This window comes from Rhea americana, unplaced genomic scaffold (genome assembly GCF_003343005.1).
Source record: "Rhea americana isolate MKP2758 unplaced genomic scaffold, rheAme1 scaffold_0, whole genome shotgun sequence".
Lineage (NCBI taxonomy): Eukaryota > Metazoa > Chordata > Aves > Rheiformes > Rheidae > Rhea > Rhea americana.
Window position 1 is genome coordinate 3230698 of NW_028185037.1, and position 24078 is coordinate 3254775.

General features: G+C 36.1%; 1 protein-coding gene across 2 annotated transcripts in view; it reads left to right on the forward strand.

Annotated features, from left to right (window-relative positions):
- Positions 1–24078, forward strand: part of TRIQK (triple QxxK/R motif containing) — a 45866-nt gene that overhangs the window by 19894 nt on the left and 1894 nt on the right. The window contains exons 2-3 of one of the 2 annotated variants that reach the window (XR_014896111.1): positions 10680–10765; positions 20827–21014. Coding sequence is in view for 1 of the 2 variants with exons in the window: in XM_085306871.1 (XP_085162997.1) it covers positions 10680–10765; positions 20827–20940 (200 nt within the window). In the remaining variant the exon portion in view is untranslated. Of the gene's footprint in view, positions 1–10679; positions 10766–20826; positions 24065–24078 lie in introns of those variants that run through there. The other variant, XM_085306871.1, reaches the window with a different exon arrangement.

The window sequence follows — 24078 nt, forward strand, 5'->3', positions numbered from 1 at the left end:
AGTACAGGCACAGACAGTGTCTTGTAAGTACCTAGAATATAACAAGGAGATAAGTAACAGCCAACTTGATTTGTCATACCAGTCTGATATTCTTCTTTGGAGAGTGGCAAACCGTATGCCGGGAGAAGAGGAAGAGGTGCCATATGCCTTGACTGTATTAAGGCTTTTGACAGTGCAGTGTGATAAGCAAATTAGAGATGTATGAACAGATGAAGCTGTTGCAAGGTGGGTGCCAAGTTGGTATGAAAGCTGTATTCGGCAGTTATCAATGGTTTGCTGTCTGTTTGTGAAGGTATAATGAGGGATTCACAGGGGTCTATCCTGGGCCCAGTATTCTAATGGCAAGGGGAATGATGAATTATGTTTGCAAGTTACACCAAGCTGGGAGGAAGTAAACAAGTAGGGATAGAAGATTAGAATTGAAAATAAATTTAGAAAGTGAAGAAACTGCTTGGAAACATAAAATATAATGCAGTGAGAAAGAGGCAAGATTCTTAATCTTGGTAGAAATAATCAACCCACAAACTGAATAGAAAGAACAATTTAGGCAATAATTTTGGAAAGGGTTTATAACCGTGGACAGAGTTGCAGACTCTAACTGAATTTATAAAGAGAGTATATGTGATAGAGRTAACACCTCTACTGAAGTGTTCTGCCTGATTTTGTTCAAAGATCAGGAAAAAAAGTCCRGAGGAGAGTAAGAGAGATCCAGAAAACAAAGACTGAAGGACTGAGGTTGTTCAGTCTGGACAGCAGAAGATTTTGAGAGACATAATGACARACTAAATATATAAAAACCTTGTACAATGAAGAACGGAATAAATCATCTGCTCTCCAAGTCTAGTGAGCTAAGAGTTCAACAAAGGAGATTTAAGTTAGATGTTAGACTTTACAAAACCATATATAATAAAGATAGTGAAGCACTGGGGGAAAGCTAGTGAGACTGTGGATTTTCCATTATTAGGGATTCTTTGAGAACTACATGGACAAACATCTGTCAGGAATTGTATAGATAAACTTGATTGTACCTTGGGGCTAACAAGATAACTTCTCAAAGTCCCTTTCAGACCTGTCTTCCTGTGATTCCGTAGCTAATACGTCTGTGCAGGACTAGGCTGTTGGTAGTGTCCTCTGGGAACCACCATCGTTACGTCATTATCTATGACAATGATGATTATACTCTCTTTCTCTCTCTCGCCTTTGCTGCCTAGCTTCTATCTAGCAGATCCCCTCTTGTTCAATTGTTTTTCTCTATTAATTGACCTATGAATGTATCTTCAGATAGKATATATTAAAAAAAAGTTGTCTGTGGCCTCTAGAGACAGAGATTGCAAAGAACAAAAGAATGCTCACAGAAACGGTGCAGCTCTGAAACTGCGGCRCTGCATGCTATGTCCATCTTCCTAGAAAGCTTTGAGCGTATGTCTGGTTCCACTTATTTCAGGGTATATCACATTTTCCTCTATTTGGAGCCAATAAAGTTAAAAAAGAAACAGTATAAGCCAAGTTGGAACTGGGCTTAGTCTGTCTCAAAAAGGCAGAAAGACTCTGTGTGCTCTTTCCCCATGTTATGCTGCCTTTTTCATAGTACTGAGCATCAAAGAAATAGTACTACAGTTTCCGTTGTCCAAATACAGTCTAATCAAGTACTTGATAAAAATGTGGCTTATAAATTGTGTTAATAGTGGGTATTTCACACACACTCCTAAGCAGTAGTATTTTTGTTTTGCTTTGCTCAGTTTAGAATTTTTAGTGAAACAGGACTGATTATATGAAAGTGCAAATGCTGATACTTGTTGTGCAGCAAATAGACGTCTGCTCAAAACTACATGTGTACGTGCATGCATGTATATACTAGGTAGATGGAGAAAAAAAAAGAAGAAAGCTACTCATTCTTTAATATGTTTCAAATTAACTGTGTTAATTTGTTTTTGAGAAAGTTATGTAATGTTRTCGTAGTTGTCTATTTTAATATAAAATGTTAAAGAGATCACTGGAAAGGTTAATTGAAGAATTGCCATCYTGTGTGTTCAAGATATTCCTTTTTATATGGAGCTATTACTTTCTTACTGGCTGTAAGCATGCACTTGTTGGCTTGATTGAAATGCTGAAAAAGATAACTTATTATTGAAATGTATGAAAAAAGAAGATTCCTCAAATAGTAGCATTAATATTTTTAGTACTGTTCTTTATTCTTTTATTATGCAATTAATTGTGTGTATTCTATAGATATTGAAAACAATGCAATTGTATGAAATATGAATTAGCTGACAAAGTATTGATGATCTTTTTATTTTGTAAATTTTTCCAAAATTTTGTAAAGTTTTCTAAAATTCTCTTCTAAGTTGTTTATATAGGTCTTTAAAATATTTCTTAAAGGAGTCTTTAAAAATGTACTAATTTAAATGTTTTTTAAATATTTGTTACAGTCAACACATGCCTAATACAGATTTTAAATGTAAAACATTCCTTTTATGATACACTGTTTTTATTGAAAAACAACTCAATAATTCTGAGGGATTTTCTAAGGGATTTTGTTTCCAGTCAGAATATTACATTTAACAAATATTAGCAGATTTCTGTTCTGGAATCAGGGAAATATAGCAATAGTTAAATGGGCATATTTTGGTGTACTTAAGGATGCCTTATATTTTGATTTTTTTTTAAGCTTGCAGGCAGCATAAAAGGAACTTATTCATTTTAATGCATCCTTCTTGTTGGCTTAAAGCTGAAATATAGTTGCTTGAAAATTAATTTACCCCTCATGAATGACTGGTTGGATTATCTTTGTAGCATTAAATGTCAACCTTGAGCTCAGAGAACATTGTGTCTACGGTAAAAAGTTGTCCCTGAGCACTTAATGTTGTGTTAAATGATGATGTGTCCTTTGCAAATGTATTATTAGTGTCAAGCTGTTCTGTCTCTCAAGATTGAAAAATGGTCAGTGATTTGAGCTGCCATTAAACCTGAATAAAAAAAGAGAGAAGCTGTGGGGGGCTTTCATGCTTTTTCTGAGTACAGACGTACTCTTGAGTACGTACAAGACATATCAAAATGTTTCTGTTAACCTAAGACTTCAGAAACATTTGTAATCACAGCAATTAAAAATAAGAAAATCTCTCTTCTGTGTCTCTGGAAAAAAGAATGATCATTGAATATATCTGTGTGATGTTAAGAGCACAAAAATAGCAGATACTTGAGAGCTTGGTCTTGTTTTCATAGAAGAGAACTAGAATTCTGGCACTGATCCTCAAAAGTGAACAATAACGTCCTAAACGCTGTTACATATATATGATTTGCTCTCTGATTTTAATTGAAATTAGGCCTGAATTTTCTCTGGAATTGTTTTTCTGTAAATCCTCTAATATCCTAAATAAACATTTTTTTTTTCAATTTTAGAGTTGTAATGTTATGGGTGATACATGGATGTTTAAAATGTGAGTGTTATGTCAGAGTAGAATTTCACAGAGGTTCAGTAGATTCAAATTCTGTTACTCAGTGAGTATATAACAACTAGTTTATGATCACTCACAAAGATATTTAGACATCTGCTTGTGTTCAAGCACCTTAGAAACTAGGTGCATAGGAACCTTTGTGGATCTGGTTGATGTTAAAAAGTGCTTGAAAGAACACTTCTTTGCCCATACCAGGCACCTAAGTTGCTGGCATTCGCAAAGGCGCTTAAAGGAAAATTCTGCTACTTATGTGTCTAGAAAGACTGTTTTCTGTGAGGGCTCCATTGCTTTGAAATTCTCTCCCTTCCAATACGAGATAGTGCTCAGACTCCGGGACATATAAGGAAAGAAATATCTATATCCCTTGATATTAAATATAAAGTACTGTAAAGTTACAGAATTGTTGAAAGAACAAAGCCTTTTAACTTTTCAGTCAACTGACTTGCTGGTTATAGACCCAGAATTCCTCTGGTGCACTTTAATCAGACAAGAAGGTTCTGGGGAGACCTTATTGCTGTCTACAGATAATTAATGAGATGCTACGTAGAAAGTGAAACCTAACTCTTCTCGAAGGTGGGATAAGAAGCAACATACACAAGTTAGAACATGAGAAATTCCAATTACATATGAGRAAAAAATTTCGCTAGAAAGATGGTCATATATTGGAAGAGGTTACTCAAAGACGTTGGGCAATCTCCATGTTTGGAGATGTTCAAAACTCCACTACACAAGGCCCTGATCAACCCCGACCAACTTTCAAGTTGGATCCAGTTTAGAAATTGGCTGTTGTGAGTGGGATGCTGGATCAGATGACCTCCACATGTCTCTTCTAAACTAAATTTTTCTRTGAATCTGTAATTTAAAGCCCCGGGGAACATAGCTGATATGCAGGAAGGGTTCTCAAGAGGTGCAGTGTTAATGATTGCAGAACAGTGGCTCTGTGCAGGATAGACGTAGCATAATCTCTGGCTCAGGAACTGCCACGGCATAACCCACCTGACCTGGGTGCTGAACAAATCTAGGCTCGCTCCGTGGTCAACGGCAGTAAAATAGACACTGACAGGGAGCTGTTTAGTGTATTCCACTCTGCTGTCATTCGCTCTTTGGAGAAGTTTCCCAGTGGGAAGTAGAGAGAGAGAGCTAGAGCAAGCAAGTGCCTGCATCCCTGAAGTTTGGTGCAATGAGCGTGATCTTCTGTGTCTTCTGAATAATCATGTGCCTGAGCTTTCCTCTGCACCTTTGTCCCTCCCTGCCAGCACGATCAAATATGTCTCCTACCCCTGTTGTGGCAGGGAAATAAGAGCAGTTACTCAAAATCGGCCTGTGGAACCCCTAAAAGGACTAGAGAAGCCTCATCTTGCTTTGTGCTTGTACAGTAGGATTTCCTGGGAAAGTTCCCCAAAGCTTTACTAATTGGATCGATAATAACAATAAGAACACCGATTTCTGTTTAACTAGGTGTGTGATTAAACACTTCCACTTTGACAGTAAAGCTTACTACAGTCCATCTCCAGTTTTTAGTTAGTTATGTATGCAATTTAATCTTGGATTCAGTGTCAGTTGCATTAATGCACTTTAGTCGGACTACTAACACTAACTAGAATTTACTCAATAGCTGTGATTTTATTAAACTTTAAACAATACTTTAACATTTGAAATGGATTGCTACAGTGTGGAAAAAAGTCTTATTACATTTTGATTATGACTGTAATATCAGCACAGAAAGATTCAAGCAACAGTTTATTGGTTGTTACAAATTATACTGAAAGTGTTGAAAAGAATTTTAAATCTGTAGTGTTGATTAGCAAATTTTACTATCTGTCAGGTTTTTTGGCATGCTGTAAATAACTCATCCTCAAATAGTTTGTCTGAGTAATTAAATAGAGATTGCACATTTCACATTTCAAATATTTTGACTCTTATCTATTTGCTTTTCCATTGTGGCTTAATTGGTGTGGTCTATATAAACGGACAATAAATTTATATACCTTTGTTATAAAGATCAGTCAGTGAATAGAACTTGGTATTCATCCCAGACAGAATTATGATTGAATGTATTTGCAAGATTAAAGCATTGAATTTACTTTTTTCTAATTAAAGGCAATTAAAGATTTGCAGACACAAATAAAAGACAATGAATTGAGGAATAAGTGTAGGAGCAAGTCCATTTGCAGGTGAAAAGAAGTGCCTTTGAAGCAGAACCAGCTGTATTTTCATTGAAAGAATAACAGTTTAGGAAGCTTTTCTGCATGTGCTTGCTTGATAGCATAATGTACTCATAAGCAGCTTATGCAGTACAGTATTCAGAAAATAGCAGTGCATTAATTTTTAAAGTAGCAAATGCAGGCGAGGAGCAGTGCTGCCACATGATGATAATGAAGGTGGATATTGTAAAGTCTACTGAGAGAAAACAAGCAGGGAGCTCCTGAAATGTGAACATTTATAAAACAATAACTAGATATTCATATGATAATAAGCTTGGACAGCAGTATCAACAAAAGGCCAAAGATGCAGTCCTGTTTCTGCTTAAGCGTGATGAATTGAAAAGCAGAGAGGCAGTCTTTAGGCTGTTGTTCAATCCTAGTAATGAGCTATTGTCAGAACAAAGGAGTAAACGTATAGAAGAGGTAGGGAATCTCATTTTTTTCTCTCCTGAAGTTATTCTGTAGAATTAGAGAGTTAAAATGTGTTCTGTTCAGGTTATGTCTTAAATGGTGGTATCTTTAAAACTCAATCTTATATGTAGTCAATTGTCTTGAAAAGTAGTACTCAGCATGTCGCTTGCTCAGTTACGTGCGCTGCAGAGATGCATGAAGAAGGGATGTATGCAAAATTAGTTATTGATACTAGCATGATCATGTCATAGTATTTCTGCAAACTAAATAAGAAATGATCACCCAGAACTTAATGAACTTGTCTAGTTCATATTTATTGTTCAGTTTTAGTTCTTCATTAATCATGGTGCCATTGCAGGTTTAGTTAAAAAGAATACTGACAATTCCAGGTCAGGCTATTTCTAACCYGTTATTACAATTATTGAATAAAAGATGTATGAGATCTTGTTCTCTCTTGTGAATAGAGGTAAATCACAATAATTCTTGGGAAATCCAGAGAATTTTAATCGTAATTGAATAAGGAGAAGCAAATTCATGTTGCCTACTGAATAAAACACTCACTTGTGCACTGAGGGGGGGAACTTTGGCATTTTTCACAGCATAGCTGTGTTTTGTAGTTGAAAAAGTCCCTATCTTTCACCCTTGTCTTCACCCTGTTCTAATTCTACAACTTATAAAACAATCTTAATTTTTAGGCATAGAAATAATTTGTAAAGGATGCAACTCAGTTCAGCAGCTACAGAGGCCACTCTGCCAGCAAAGGAATAGAAAAARCTGTCCAGACAATGGTGGAGAAAAGGGACTAGCCAAAGGGTGAGATCTGGAGAGCTTCTGAAGGACAAAGGAAAGTTCAGACACTGAAATGGAAAGTGAATGACATGTGTATTTGCTATTTGGAGTGACTGGCAAGAGGCAAGACATAAGCAGGGAGGAGATGGCTGTAAGTGATTAAGAAAAGTTGCCTTATCATGGACTAGTGCTTTGGCCTTAAAAATGGAAAGAAAGTGGTGGACTTAGGAAAAGCTGTAAAGAAAGAAATGAGAAAAAAATGTCTAAAAACCAAAATTTGGAGTAGCAAAAAAAAAAAAAAAAAAAAAAAAAGAAAGAAAGAAAAAGAAAAGAAGGCCAGTGCGGGAGTTTGAGAGAAGAAAAGAAGGACTGATGATGGGAATGAGAAGAAGTAGAAGAGGAAAGGATTTTGCTTAAGTAATAAAGAAAGTAAGATTTGGTCTGGAAGCATTCCAATGCTATCCTTTTGGCTTCTTCTGCTTGCCTTCCTGTGTTCCCTCAGGAAAATGCAATGTCTGTCTTGAATAGACATTGGGTAAAGCAGACAAATGGGGCTTTGTCTGATGAGTCCATCTTAACTGGCTTTGATGGTCACTTCCTGGGAAGAAAAAATAGCTCAGGGTGATGATTCTGACAGGCAAATGTACAAAAAAGCTTGCAGGATAAGTGAGATAAAACTAGAAGAAATTGGGAGTGTGCAGATACATATTCCAACATGTTTTAATTTGCAGGCCCAAAAGAACATAGGGATATAGTATTATTTATTTCTGCTTGCTGTCCAGGTGGTAATGATCAGTGTTCATGTGGTAGGGGCTTTGTATTTCATAGTTCTTTATAGTCCTGTAGTGCAGATGTCTTTCCCAAGGCCTTAGAAAGTTCAGATGTTTTAAGAGTCTTTTAGTGCAATTGCAGAATCTGGTTTTCATTACAAAAGACTCCACAGATGCCCTTTTTAAACTTTTGCACTTGGTGGACTCAGACTGTTTCCCAAACATGTATTTTTTTTTTCTTTTGGCCATCACATTTAGCAAGGAGAGWGGTAAATTAATGACAGGTGCATAGATTTGGAGAACTACCAGCTCCAGAGTCATTATTAAAATAGCCTATTTGTTATATACGGAGGTTTAGTTGTTCATATCAACTTTAATATAAATCTGGAAGTATTCTCTGAGTAAGTACAATCCAGTCTTAGCCATAACCACAATATTGGAATAAATAGCACCAGAGTGCTTGAAACTGATGCGAAGAACACCAATAAAATTTCCTTTTCTAGGAATAGACTTGGCCCTACYAGTAGATTTTGTATAGAGATTATGTGTCTCCTATGTGATATTTACCCTGGCTCTTCACAGTTTATCCTTGCAGAGGAGGAGGGAGAAAGAGGGATGTTAGGGAAGGGGGTTGGGTTTCAGTAGCTGACTTGAGTTGCGCCTCGTTCCTAATGGGTCTTACGAAGCTTTCCCGTTTTCRTTATCTAACCCCACTGTATCGCTGGAAGGAAAATCTTTTTAAAAGTAGGTCATTCTGCTGATCATCCTGCCTTATTTGCCCCATACAGGAGAACAGCAAATCTGAGTTACAAGAACTGAAACTGAACCTAGTCCTTKTGAGTTATCTGCTTCTAAGCTGAARATATTTTTAGTGCTGAAGAAATCTCAGATGGATAAATTTCTGTAGTTTGTTCACAAGTAAGTTAGAACAGCTGCATCACTTTATTGAAAATTGGCTACAAACAAACAAACAAACAAAATTAAAGGCTGGAATATTTCTATGCCAAATTTCACCCTGGAGTGAATCTTTATAACTTATAAACTCCTGCCATATATAATGGGAATTCTGACAGATCCTTAACTATTTCATAGCAAAKAGTACTATTGCAATACTTTAGGGGGAAGGAACACATTCTCTTTTGAGCTGCCTTCATCTTATGACTTAGCTATTTTGGTTGTTCTTGCAATTTTTTCCCTAACTGTTCAAGAAAATTACTGTACTCCACTCTCTGATGCATGCTATTATTAGATATCTTTGCCTTCTACAGAATAATGCTGCAGTGGTGCTGTACCATATATAAGATACATTGACTGGATTAATATATTGGAGCACTAGACATAAATAGTCATTCTGTCACCTTTTCTTCACTTCATCCCCTATGAAGATTCCTTGGATATACATTTTTGTTCAATAGATRTGRTTTCAGTTACTTTTCCTTTTGCCATTGAGTACTTTTTAAGTTATTTCAAGACTTTTGTGAATGATATTTAACCAAAAGATAATACAGGGACCTTCACAGTGTATAATCCCTTAGGCTGAGGAGAGATTATACAGTGAAAGGAAATTCATAGTGTGAGTTCAGCATCCACAGTATGCTACACAGGGACGATCTCTGCATTGAATAGGAACAGGGTGATGAAGGAGAAAGAGCTTCTCTAATGGACAAGGTAGAGGGAATGTGTGTTTCTGTGAACCCAGTGCATCACCGGAGAAGACCACACAGCTCACATTTTTCCAGTTCACATTTCAGAATTTCATTACTGTACTATACTATCCAAATTTTGAAGAAGACCATAAAATGAGAAGACTGTCCTATTGATTATGAATGTAAGTCTGCATATGGTTGAGCAAATGGGAATGTTGTGTGCACAAAACTGTTGGGCACAGATTTAGAGGACAGATTAAATTATTCAAATGTAACACTGATGAGATTTAGATGTAAAACTAGATACAACTAGTGATAAAAAATGACCCCAAAAGATTTCTGCTTTAAGTGTTGTAGTTCAGTCTGGGAAATAGCCAAAAGTGTCATAAAAATGCTTTAGGGAAAAAAAAGGGGGGGGGGGCTTGTGAAAAGCCAAAGCAGTTGTACTGAGGTTCTACCCCTCTGAGCAGTTACTACACGGATTTTTCTTGTCTTTCTCCTTCTTCTGTGACTGTATCAGTGCTTTAACTTCTGTTAACTTGAATATGCTATGGCTAATAATACATATGGTTACCTATGGTTAATAGTACTGCAGTAATAGGCCTTTTAGAGAGCCAAAATACCCCTGAGAGATGTCAAAGTATTTCAGGCTTTATTTTTTAAGTTAAGATAAATGATTTAGGACAGTTTTAAGTACTTTTATGTCCTCCTCTGAACTCCATTCATGTGGCTGCACAGTAATCAAGCACTTGGTGGTACTGTTAGGTGGCTGCAAGAGGTAGTCCCTGTAACTTTTTAAAAGTCCTTCTAAGCCACTTCTAGAAGATTCTGTGTAACATAGTCATATAAGCAGATGGTATGGTTTTATTATAGCTCTTACTTGGAGTGACCTACATGAGTCTGAATTCTGCTACTTTTGAAAAATATTCCATTTCAGAATGATGAAACATCTACACTCACTATAATGTTATGTACTCACATTTATCATATGCATTAGAGGTGACTAACCAACAAAAATTACAGTGAAAATTTTTTTTTGATTGAAATGCAAGTGAAAAATGTCATCCTCCTTTAATCTGCTTATTTACTACCAGATGCTTACTGAGCAATATAATTTAATAAGTATTGTACTATTGGAAGGCTATCAGTATTGGTATTTTGATATGTCTCTGGAGTAATAGGTTCTGCATTGATTTACTGACTCTTGCTTGTTGCTGTCATTCTTTGTTTTAAAGATCATTGTTCCACTGATTAGTCCCCTGTGTTACAGCGTAACTCCTTTTTCTAAGTGCTGAACTGCAGGATACTTTCAAAATGATAATTTGATATTGAAACTAAAATAATTGTTGACTTTCATTACCTTCTTTGCATCATTTCCAATAAATGTTTTTTTTTCTATCCTAGGAAAACAAGATTATAAGAAAACCAGGCCAATGTTAAGAGCAACAAGATTAAAAGCAGAGGCCAAGAAAACTGCACTAGGCGTAAAGGTAGAAATCTGTTTGATAGCTTATACCACCTTTCTGTATATGTTGTTTCTTTTCCCCATAGATATATTGTGTGAATATTGATTTCTGAGAGTTATTGTTTATGACACTTCAAAATCTAAGTGGAATGCCATCATCTAAAATATTTATGATGGATTGCTTTTACTTAACCCTAAAATAACTAGAATAGCTGAAACACTAAAAGATTTTATGCAGTCCATGTCCTTGTTTTGGAGCAAACTTACATTAATGTCAATAAAATATTGTATGCTTAGGAAATGGATACTTTCAGAGAACCACTATATACACACAAAAAGTGCTTCCACAAATTTTTACAGTTATAAAAATGACAGTAAACATTTCCTTCCTCCTCTTCCTATCTTATGCCCAGGAGTAATTTAAAGACAGAGCTGTTAAGTATTGGTAAATTCTCAGCGCTGTTATCTCAGTTGACAACCTTGTATACTTTCTCTGACTGGAAAAAATGGTTGGTTTAACTAACAAGGAAACACCTAGAAGGGTACTGAACTTTATTTTGGAAATGTCCCTTCTTCAGGTGAGTGTAAAGTATAGTAATGACTAATTAATCGTGGCAGTGAATATGAACAAGGAGAACAAATATGAATATTCTATACTATCTCCTACCCAGCTTGTCATCATAATGGGGATTTGGCTGAACATACACTGTTTATTTTAGTTGCACCCAATATTTTTCCCTCAAACTCATTTTTTAATCGAATTAGTATGGAAGTAACTTGGCAGCCAGAGTRAAAAACATGCAAAATAAAAAAGTGGATCAAATACCTGGCTGTTCTAGTGAAAGAAACTTCAGAAATGTTAAAAGGAGAACATGTTCTTCTTTCTGGCAGATGAGAAATCAATTTTTTCAAGTTATAGCTTATAGCAAATGCCAAGGTATTACTACCAAGCTGTAACAGCTGTTGAGCTGCCAGATGATGTATTTGGTTGTCTTCCAGAATTTGCTATTATAATCACGAAACAGTGCTTTCTTTTTGCTCCTGATTGCTGATCTCGATCAAGCATTACTGTGCGATGCAGTATGTTTTCACAACATAATCTCCTCAGTTAGTGCTGTGTGTCAGGTTTTAATGAGAAAAAGTAGATTGCCTTTTTTATTTAAAGGATAGATTATTAACCTTTTGAGTTCGATGTTTTTTCCTTCCTTCCTTATTAAATTTTACTTTTTCTTTTCATTTTACTTTCAATGACATGACCTTTTAAAAGGGATGTTCTACTTGGAGACTTTTACTGTACAGCCGAGTCCTATAAAAATATGAAGTTTTTCTGCATATCTTTTACAAGAGAGAAAAATATGAGCCTTGATCCTTCAAAATGTATTTTATTCCTTTTTTATATACATAATTCTTCCTTAAAAAAGACAGAGAACAGGTAAGCTTACATATAATCACATGTATAATGAAAAATCAAATCTTAGTACATAAGGAAAACAACAATTTATTTTGTACAAATGTGTTCCTGCATATCACAGCAGAATGCCTGCTTTGTTCTGGTTAAGAGAGATTTTGCCTCAGTGTGCACTCATGCTCACCTGGTCACGGCGTGTGCTGTGCTCTGGAGGTTGGTTGGTTGCAATGTTCTGGATTTGCAGTTGTGCCTCTGCCCTCTAAAAGGGGGGAAAAAAATCTTTAAGGCATTGTTTTCTGACTGTAACATTTTTTTTTGCACTTGAGCCCACAATTTTATTCTGATCATCCTCAAACTGATCACAGTCATTTGTTTTGCTTCGTAATTGCTGGGGAAAGCTGGCAGAGCCGAAGCGAAAGGGAAGGTGAGTTGGGCGCTTTTCCTGCAGGKAGATGCTTGTGCAGGAAGGAAAGCAGAGCCTTTATGTGTCCCTCTCACTGCAGTTACTTCATGCAAACAACCCCAGACTTGCTAAATGTTRCAATGCTTTCCCCGGAATATTGACAGTCCCTGTAGAATAAAACCGTGCACGGCCCCCGACAGAAACGACAGTGCACAGCCCTGACGTGAGGCGTATTTAACGTCGCCGGGTGAACTGGCACCTCTTCTCACCTCACAGCAACGGCTCTTCCAACCCGCTCCGTCGCTGCAGTGCCGTACGGCGATACCTCGGGTAGTGCGGGCACCTGGAGCCTCTGCAGATAAATCGCTCTCCCTAACCCAGGAAAGGCTGCTTTGAAACAGGACTTCTGTGTCCCTGTTGGTGAACCCTGCAACTTCTCCCCCTCTCTCAGGCAGGGTTTATTTTGGTCAGACCATTGGTAAGTTCCTCCATCTGTCCAAGAGCAAACTTCCTGTGACAGATACATTCATCCCTAACACCTATCCCRGATACTTCTGTTTTATCTTCCAGATAAATTTAGAAATAAGAATTTGCTGAACTCTCCTATTTATTTTTATTCCAGGGTACTAAAACATTCTTTATGTGTGTGGTTCCCAGAAGAGGCAATGGAATTAAATCTCTCTGGGTTATATAAATTAATGAAACTATTTTGAAGCTTAGGTGTGTGTTACTTTTATTGTTTTTTCCTAATATTCAGAGCTTTGAGCATATTGAAGCTTGTCATTTGGTAAGGGTAAGGTATAGGGTACTATCATCACTTTGCATTAGCAGAGTCCTCATGGTGGTAAGTAACATGCTTCACCTTCCAAAGGGTGCAATTTTAATCTTTTTATAGGATGTAGGCCCTGATTCTGTACTATTACAGTTGATTACCTTCAATTTGTGTTGAAGAAAAAAAAAAGTATATAAACTTTTAAGACAAGTGCAGGGTAATCTGTTGACAGCACTTCAGATAACCTCAGAAATGTCCAATATTCTTGACTATCTTTGAGAAAACGCAGACATATGTAGAGTTAGCATACATTTTTTTGCTTGTCCAGGTTTCCATACATGATGCATGTAGCCTTTCAAAATACATTAACATGTTCTTATAAAAAATTAAGTTGCAGGTAAAAGAACTGTAGGGGAAATATATCCTTACCATACCTTTGGAAGTACAAGCTCTAGAAGAGAGGAATATTTTTATAATTATAATTCTATGAAATATCTGACACAATAAGTACCATGTTGTAACTTAATATTTTTAGTATCCATTAATATCTCTAGAGCTGTTTTGTATCAGTGTCCTAAAGAGCTTATTTTTATGGGGAGAACAACCATTGGCTATAAGGTAAGACTTGGTGTAGTATTTAGGTAAAAGAGAAGAGGATTGGAGAACTTTGAAGTGGTGTTAGTCATCAATATCTACGAAGATAATGAAATTCCACTGTTGTGTGTTTCACCATAAGAGCCGACAACATCTGCTTAAAAAAGGCCCTATAAATGACATAAAACTTTTCAGAACCAATCCCCTGGAGATCCTTCACATTTCATCGCTGGCATACTAATTAGCTTGTCTTGTCAAACTTTGATTGCCTTGTCATTTTAATGCAGAGTTTAAAGTAACAAAGTTCCTTTCAGTTACTGCCAYTTAGTACTTTTTAATTTCCCCAATGAGAGATTTTATCTGTGTTGATAATGTCAGAGAAGCAACTAAGCACTAATAACTATTAAAAGGTGGTTCAGGCAGGGTGACCATGCCAGCATTCAGGGTGTAATATTTGTTCTTTAAATGTGTTTAAAAATCAAATATTTTAACAGAAWTATTGTGCTGCCTGTGTTTGTACAAGTGGCACTAATGCAGATGGCACTGAAATACATGGTGTCTCTTGGAAAAGTARGAGTCCTGTCTTGAGAAACAAGCCTGAGAGAAAGCTGTAGGCTGTGTCTTTCCCAGTGTTTGGACAGAGCAAAATTCTTTTGTACCTGGACCAGAAAGGGTGCCTCTGAGCCTTCTTTGTGTGGTTGTTTTGTTACCACAGGGAGCTCGTGCTTGTTGTTTTGTTACCACGTGGAGCTCATGCTTGTGTCTTCGTTCCAGGAGCTCCACCTGGTTGTGTGCACCTTAGCAGCAAGGAGTCTTAGCAGCAACTCAGTTCGCAGTGGTGAAGGAAGGGATGTCCATATGAGAGGGACAAGCAGAAAATGATCTGAGGAAGGTGAAAATGCAGCCACCTGTAGCTGGGGGATTATATGCCTTAATCATTAGTAGAAGCCAAAAATAATGGGAGTTCTTGAGGAGATTTTTTTAACAGGTTGCAAGAATGAATCAGTGGTCCATGGAACAGATGATGAAGTTCTCTATCTTTTTGAGACACAGACACAAATCTGAACAGTAGTATTTTACATCCTCTTGCAAAAACATAAACGACTACAGAATACCAGTCTATAGAGAATTATTAGCTATGTAATACATTGATTGAGCTGAGGGAAAAATGTTTTCTAAAAAGGTGGAAACTTACTGTCATTATTTTGCATATCTACTTAGTCTATTATTTAGTTAGCTAGCTCGCTATGAAGAGTCTATCTCTCATCTGGAACAAGTTATGTATGAATAGATAACAAAATATTCTTAGTGTATTTTGGCAAAGAGTATTCTCTGATTTCATGCTGTTTGTAATCTGCTAAGGTAGTGAATTCCATTTGCCAAGATATGTTGGGAATATAGTTTAATAGCTTTGTAGAAATTAAGGCCACAAGGGACTATTAAATCATTTGATCTGGCCTCTTATATGTCACAGGTCATAAAATTTCATCCATATACCTTCTGGGAAGCCCAAACACTTCAGTAGGGCCAAAGTATTTTGGCCTTCAAATCAATCCACGTGCCTCACATAAAGAACAAGGCAGTTTAATGTGCCACCAGTGAACAAAGTATGATATTCCTAGTGATCCCAGCAGAATATGTGCCCTGACACCGAGATGGAAGGAGGAAAAAAGAAAAAACCAACAAAGAGAGAAAACAAATCAGGTTGCTCCCACCTGACCTGGCCTGACCTGTACACATAAGTACAGTGATCAGATGCTTTGCGTGTGTGAACAAGCTGCACCATGTGGAAGCTTAGGAGGATTTTATGTACCATCTCAAAGTAATAGTCCATCTTTCTTGGCTCTAGTGTCTACTTGTGGCCAATCTCTATTACTTCAAAGGATAGCTGAGGAAAAAAAGTCCAACAACAAAACCTCAAGTCCCATAAATTACATCAACACAATTGGAGGGAACTGGAGGGAGTTCTCTTTGGAGGAGAAGGAAACTTTTCTTCTAATCCTATATAGAAAAATCTGAACCACTAAAGCATGAGCTATGATTATTTTTAACAAGATGGAATTTCAGAGATTCAGAGTATAATGTTGACAATGCAAGTAATCCCATTCTTCCCATCGTCCTGAAGGAGGGGAGTAATCTTGAGGGCTGAGGTCACAGACGCACACGCCAGCAGCCAGGACCTCCTTTTCACACATGCTGAAGCTGAAGTATTCTTCCCAAAAGTTAAATCAAAACATATTTTTGGGGGAAGTCTTGCCTTAAAAGGCTCACACCCATGGTAAGTCCATAATCTCCCCAAAAAGTAATTCAAATGTTTTGTCATCCTTCCTCCTGAGAAATTACATTTTACTTCAAAGTTTAGCTTATTTCCAGGTGTACCTGGAGGGGTCCTTGTATACAAGATCAGACTATCTTGACAAGACTGACTGACAAGACCRTCTTACTTAAATACAGGTATATGGCATATATAGTTATATGCTGTAACCGAACTACTTCTTATACTTCTCTGTGATAAACAAAATACATTGAACTCCTGTAGCTTGGCCATGTAAGGCTTTTTTCCCAACCTCTGATCTATCGTAGTGACCTCTTTTTGAACTTCTAGCACTTGATATAGTATATCTAGTGAAGATCTTACTAAAACCAATCATTTCCCTACTGGAAATCCCCTGTTTGCTTATTCAGAGATCACACTGAGGTAGTGCTTATCCCTTAAATCCAAAGAACATTTTATAGTCACAGTTTTTCAAGGCTTTGTAAGTACTGTCTATGTTTTTGATATCTGTATATATTATCTTGTATTTAGTTAGAACGTTCATGTTCCCAATCTTTAAATTTTGTGAAATGATATATGCTGTTTAAACCTACCTGCTAGTAGTTRGTGAAATACTCTACTGGTATAAAGCAAACATAAATGTTTCCTGATTCTTTGAACCAGAAAGCTTTTTCTTTTTTTGAGTTGTGGATTTCTTTTTGCCCATTACAAGATAATCCATCTTTGTTGCCTTCATTAGATGTAGAATGTACTGTGTTAAGGAAATAAACATCCATTTTTAAGTATTATTTTGCTGCAACTCTAAAAACTGTACATCCTGAATGTCTGCATAAAGTCTTCCAGTTATAAATTACACATGGGAAAAAGGTTTATTGTGAAGTCCATGTATATCTACCTATTTTTTCCCCCAAAAGACAAGTATCCTTGGTGAGTGTCATTTGCATCTTTTCATCCCTTTTCAGAAATGGCTAGGGATCAGAGATAGAAATTTGTGGTGCTTTTTCACCTAGTTTTAAAAAGATGTCAGATAAAAAAGGTACAATTCTTTTTTGGGGGGACAATAAAAAATAAATTAATATGTAAAAAACTGAACATTTCCTGAGAATACGGTATTTTCTATATACATGTTAGATAATATTCTATCCAGTGTCCAGATTTGTGTTATTATAGCCAATATTTTTTCCTCATTTTTTCATCTCCTGATTAATCTCATTTAGATCCCAACTCTGCAACTTGCTCCATCAGGGTAAATCTGAGGACGTTAGCTGAAAATTTCAGCCTGAGAGACATAAAAACAATGAAAATGAAAGGAGAATTAATTCTACTTTATGCCATAATGGCATGTGTTTCTTTACGGAAGTTTCTGGGAAAATTAAGATGAAGTCAGTATGGTTCTACAGAAATTATTGTAAATAAGAGAGAATGTGATAGAAAAGTATGTTCCTTTTAAAGGCTTGTTTGACTGTGTTTTGGAATTTGAGAGCAAGGATATTATTTTCTAACATTCTATACCATGTTAGAAAAAAAGGGAGAAAAAGCTCTGTGATCATTTTAAGTTTATTTCTATAGGACTTTCTATATATGAGTTAATTATTCATGGTGAAATCCTCTGAGTAAATGGATTTTGCAGAGGGATGATAGGGATGATCCATAAAGTGCAAAAGAAATGGAGCTATATATGCAGAGCAGGGAGTATTTTAACATTTCATTTCTATGCATGACTTAAAATACAAATAGCAAAACCTGAGAAGTATAAAACAAATTAAAATGACAATATGTACTGTTGTTGGAAAACCAGTACACTGGTACAGTGTTTCATTTGCTACTTACATTGCAAAATTTATGTTTATAAAAGTTCATAAACTGGATGCAATTCTTAAGAGACTGCAAAGACCAAGCTGAGAGCCAGGTGTCCCTTGTTAGTTTTTTGCTACTCTGCCTTCCTGAATAGCTCAATATTAAGATTATTGCATAATTCTTAAACCTGGAATTTTTGATATTCTTATATCTTTCACTCTTGGAGTTTAATAGATATTGGTCCATCCACTCGCTTCCTAATACCCCATAAGGAAAGTAGTAATGCTATCTCAGTGTTTTTCACTGTAAAACTTAGGCAGAGAGGAATTAAAGAACGACTTCAATAAGATTAGTTATTGAAGAGCCTGAGAATAAAATCAAAATTTTCCCAGTTCCACTTTCTAGGGAACAAATCTTCAGTGTAACATTCTTCCAAATTTTGCTCCTTTTACCATGAATTTTGTAAGGGAGACTGAGGAGAAGGGAGAAGAAAGAGGAACTAATTGTAAAGTAGKCAGCATGGCCAGCATGGCACCCAAACAAGAGGGAAAAACTTTGTAATACTGGAATGAATTTGCTGTCCGTGTCAAGTGTGAACGGTGCCTGCRTTGTACGGTTTTGTTGTCCACTCTCCTGAGCAGATGGAGCTTGCAGTTGTATGTCACTTGTTTATTACATCCTCTTAAGATTAGTAGCTGTGTGGCCAGATGGGTCTGGGAGCACAGCTGTGGATACAAGGAAATAAATGAAACCTGTCTGATGCTGCCATGCCCTTTTGTGAGATACTGACGTGTTGCAACTGCAACAAAGCAAAAATCACTTTCCCTTAATATATTAGTGAAWTAGATGTAATTTCTTTTTTTAAAAAATCAAATATAAAAACAAGAGAATAAGGTTCAAAGGGTGATATAATTCTAAGAGAAAATTGTATTTGAAATCTGTAGCAAGCAGCCTCAGCAAATTTACAGGAACAATGTTAATGTGTTAAAATAAATTTAAAATACATATCAATTAATCATCCATGTAAAATGTAAAGCAAAGGTTTCTATAGAACAAAGACGCATATAGAGCACACGCCAGCTAGGCAGTAGTATTTCAAAGTTTATTAGATGGCATATGTTGAATTATTGATCCAACATTCTGATAAACTATATAATGCATTCATGTAAATGCAAATGAAATGCTGTTCTATAGAAGAATGCCAGATTATGGGCTAGACTTTAAGAAATGAAGCTAACACAGTTTTAACTCCTTCATGGCAGTGGACACAGAAGGAGAATCACAGAACTACCATGAATCTGGAGATGTAGGATGGGATTCATCCTGCAATGAAGATGTCTACACCTGACACTCATCTATACTCCCTTTTCTGTCAAAAGGGGAGAAATAGGCATTTTTTTAAGGAGAATTCACCTGATCTTTCTTAGCTATGTGCTTTAGGACACAATGAATGACACGAAATGGGGTCAGATTCTTTCCTTTGATGGTAAAGGGTGACGAAGTGTCCAGGTCATGTGTAGATAACTCCATTCAGTCCCACTAACAGAGTTGATTGACATAGCAAGTTCTGTAGCAATTCAAATTACTCGCTGAACACTCAGCTGKTTTTTTTCCCCTCTCCTTTTAAGTGGATGGGTGGATTGTTTTGATGCAGATGATTTGTAGTTTAAGATGAAGCAGAAATTTTGAGGAAGTTTTRTTGCTTCTTTTTATGGAAGGAAGGTGGTTGGGAAGGATTGTTCCTTTTGAGAACCCCACTGCATGATTTTAAGAATACTTTATGATGGTAGATAATGAAGCAATGCATGCTTTCAGCTGTGGAAGTGGCAGGTTCCGTGAACTGAAGGAACATATGGCCACTTCTCAAAATTATATTTCTTCTCTCATTGTCTAACAAAATGAGAGTCGACGCCACAGGAGGTATGCTGTGCTTTCCAGGAAAAAAATCAGAAACACTGTTACTTTGAAARAAGTGATATTATAAAGAGGATATCATACTATGATTTATTAAATCTGAGAGCTAAAGTTGAACTTAACTTGGTCCAGCCTTAAGACAGAATATCGTGATAGTCACATAATGAATATGACGTTTAGTACAAAAGTATTTTTCTGCTTCTGAAAGCTGCTATAAATCATGTCCACTTTGGAAGACTCTTTTACGTTAATTAAGGAAGATGCAGCAAGTCATAGTACTTTATGGGAAGAGAGGCAATTGCAAGTGCAAATTGTAGTGCTTTTTACTTTATTGCAGTGAGGAAGCAGAAGAAGTTTCACCCCATTCTGAAGGATTTTGTAGATCTATTTTAGAGCCTGCCAGGAGGTTGGGAGGTAGAGGTACTGATTTTCATTGACTTCCACCATATTGTGTTTGCTTCATTAAAAAATTACAAATTTGTTGGCAAAAAGCAATAACATATTGCTAGGAAACATCAAAATTCACAGTGTAAATTCATAATTTGAATTTGTATTCAAAACTATGGTTACGCAAATTCTATGTTTTCTTTAAAAAAAGCAGTAGCATAATAAACGGACATAAGAGCTTCTATTTCTGGGTCATATCAAAGATCTTTTAGCCAAATATCCTGTTTCTGACAGTAAATGAGACTCACCAAAGTCTTTATTAAATTAATGGATTTTATAACATTCTGAAATGGTGATCACAAAGAAGAAATCATTAAGATAGCAATGCATTATGTAAGGTATACATGTCTGATGAGAAGTTACATCGATGTGTGTTATACAAGGGAAATAACATTTATTCCTTATTTATTTGAAATGATGATACTATTTCTGACATTTTTTATTTTGTTTTGTTTTGTTTCCTCTCATTTCTGCAGGAAGTTGCCCTTGTCCTTGCAGCTATATTGGTATTTTTGTTGGCTTTCTATGCTTTCTTTTATCTTAACATTTCCAATGAAGTTGACCTTGATCTGGATCCAGACGAAAACTAGCAGATGCAATGAATCTATCATCAGGATTTCTTCAGCTGAAACAAGACTGCGTAGGAACACACAGTCCCTTCACTGTGAGACAATAAATGATGCCATTTCTTGCGGTCCAAATTCATAAGAAAATTTTGCAATATGTCAGTCACTCACATTCCAGGTCTCCAAAATACGGGAATAATACTTGCACCTAGCAAGCATATTTGGTTAACACCAAAGCCAGGAGCCACAGTACAACATATGAAATTTATTGTTTACATTATTTTTTTCTCAGGCAGAGAACTCTGATGTCAAAAGAGAGGTGCTATTATTATAATAGATATTGATGCTCACTTCACAGGAGAAGAGTCTGCCTTGACTAAATTTAGGAATCAAAGCTTCCTAATAGCCAAATTAGAGTCCTTTTCCTTTCCCCAAAGAAAGCAGAAATACCAAATAAAATGTCTTTTCTTGATTTGTATTTAGAGTGTATCAAAAACCTCTCATTCTTTCTCTCCCCTTTTATCTTTCTTGTACATGTGTGCACACATGCCTGCATGCACAAAGTTAGAAGAAATCCTAGGAAAAAAATTATCCTTTTAGAAGCAGTCTGTCACCTCCTATATGGACTTAATTTTATGTCATCCCAGATTCTGTGTGCCCATATATCTACAGTAATCTTTTTCATTCTTTTGCCAACTGTTCAGCACACATGTGTTCTGTCAGAAATGGCACCTGGATGACAGAAGCTCTAACATTCGCATATGCCTCTGAAACACAGTTCTTTGCCTCCTGTGCTGTCTGAACTAGTGTAAATAGAAAGTTCAGTCACTGTTGATTTTAATTAGTGTATTGCTCTGTTATTAATCTAAAGTTGAAATTTCTATTTTAATTATGTTCTTCCTACTGATTTTGGTATCAACTTGCTCTACCTGTAAGGGAGATGTAAAAAATTTGCTTTCCAGTTATACTATCATTTTTATCATCAAACTCATGTGGGAAGTTGTAATTACTGAGAAACCTTTTTCTATGCATACTTGTAATGCATACTTGTAATGATTGGAAGAATGTTGGCTCAGTGACATCCTCTAGTTCTTGCAAAGTACTTTTCAGAATATGCAGTATAGATAACATTTCTGATCCCTTTGATAAAGAACCGCAAGCAACTTGAAAAAGTATGTTAAAGCAGCTGCAGGGAGCTCTAAAATTCAGGATTTATCCTGTTCTGCTTTAGMTTTGGCATATTTCTGGACCTGTGATTGTAAAGGTTCTGTGTTCTTTGTTCTAAAAACATGGTTAGTCTTTCTGTAGTTCTGATTTCTGTTATTTTGATATCAARAAGAGCATTGAGCCATTGATGCTGAGTGTGACAAGAGACTTGCCCATATTTTCTTCCAGAAGTTATCAAAATTCTGAAATTCTATTAGCAATCTAGCCTTGAGGCATCTTTGATATCAGTTTCAGGTTAGACTGAAGCTGAAGATTATACTTAGTTACAGCAAAGAAATTTACCTAGTTGTTCCCGAAATGCATGACTTARATTTCCTATAGTGATTTTGGAGACAAAGGGATACCAAATCATAGGAGAGATTATAATGTAAAAAGATATTTATTTTAAATTGATCAMTGCAGTTAATTTTTAAACCATATAGTAATTATAACCATATATGTCATAATCCTCATYCAGCTTATATAATGCAAAACAACTCGTCTAGAAATTTGGAATACAACAGCCTTCTAAGAASAAGATGAAAGAGATACATACACGTATAAGTGCATATATTTCTCATCTTTTAATGATGACTTACAGGCACAAAATCCTAACATTTATGCGTTTGTATGACTTATAGTCCTCTAATACTCATATACATGACCAAATGCTTAGCAACATATTGCATTTATGGTGAAGCATTTCCTGACACGTGGTCTGCCTTTTAGTGGAGAGAAAAGCATATCGCAAGCTGTCTTTCTGGATGTGACATGCCTTTCATTTCACCAGTACCACGCCACATGTCACAGGAGCTGCAGACCTCTCCTTTTCCTTTGCATGAGCAATTTCCTTTCTCCATAAAATGCTGGAAGGATTGCTTTGTTCATATGTGCATGTTGCACTGTAGGTGATGTGCTCTATGAGAAGGAGGTACAGTTACCTCYTTAATGCAGGTTCTCTAATAACTTGTGTTCTGATTCTGTTTCATTAAAAAGGGGACTATTTTTAAATATCAAATAATAACATGAAATTACTAKAACAAGAACATATCATTTCCCACACATTATGACTCAAAGACAAAATCCGAACAATATATGTGAGTGAATGACGTATCTTCACTGGCTTGTGCCTCATCAGAGCACATTGCCCTCGAGTGTTACAGTCTGCATTGGCTTCATTTAGGTTATGTTTTTTCATTTACATGAAAGATATTCTTCTGTAACCAGAAACCTTTCTTTTTCTCAGCTAAACTGAACAGACTTCTGGTCCGTGTACATAGAAATACGTGGTAAATATTGCAGTGAATACACCCTTTCTCTTATCAGTATACTATTTTTAATGGGACTATGTCAGTAGTTTTGTAAAGATAATCCTCCCGACACGTTTCRTCAAAGTATGCATCCTTGTTTTTCTAAAAGGCATAAATACAACAATGTTAGCAACAAAGTCAGAGTCTGAGTTTATTCATGTTTGTCTTACTATGATTCTGCTGTATTCAGTGAAATTACTCCTGATTTACTCTAAGGGGRAATCAGAATCCAGTCTAGAGTTATTTCTGCTTTCTGGAGGACTGCAATGTCCGCGCCTGCTATTTGAAWGTGGAGATTGATTTTAATCTTTCAAACACGTTGCTTATTTATATCTGAGGTTGAARTTTGAACATTTTTCTTTATGTGAGTTGCTCAGTATCTGTTTTAATAATAAATGGATTTCTACTATTTTGAGCTCTTATTAATATGGGATATGTCACAKTGAATTATATGTTCATCTGAAAGGACATTAAAACAATCTAGATGGCATGATATTCAAGTTTTAGCAATGATACWTAGATTTTTAGAATATTTGGACTAGTATAGGCAATTCTGAGCCCTAATCTCTCATTAAAACTGAGTGTAGTCTCTGTGAATACTTCAAAGACAATAAAGAAAACTTCCCTTGGCATCCTTTCCTTGCAG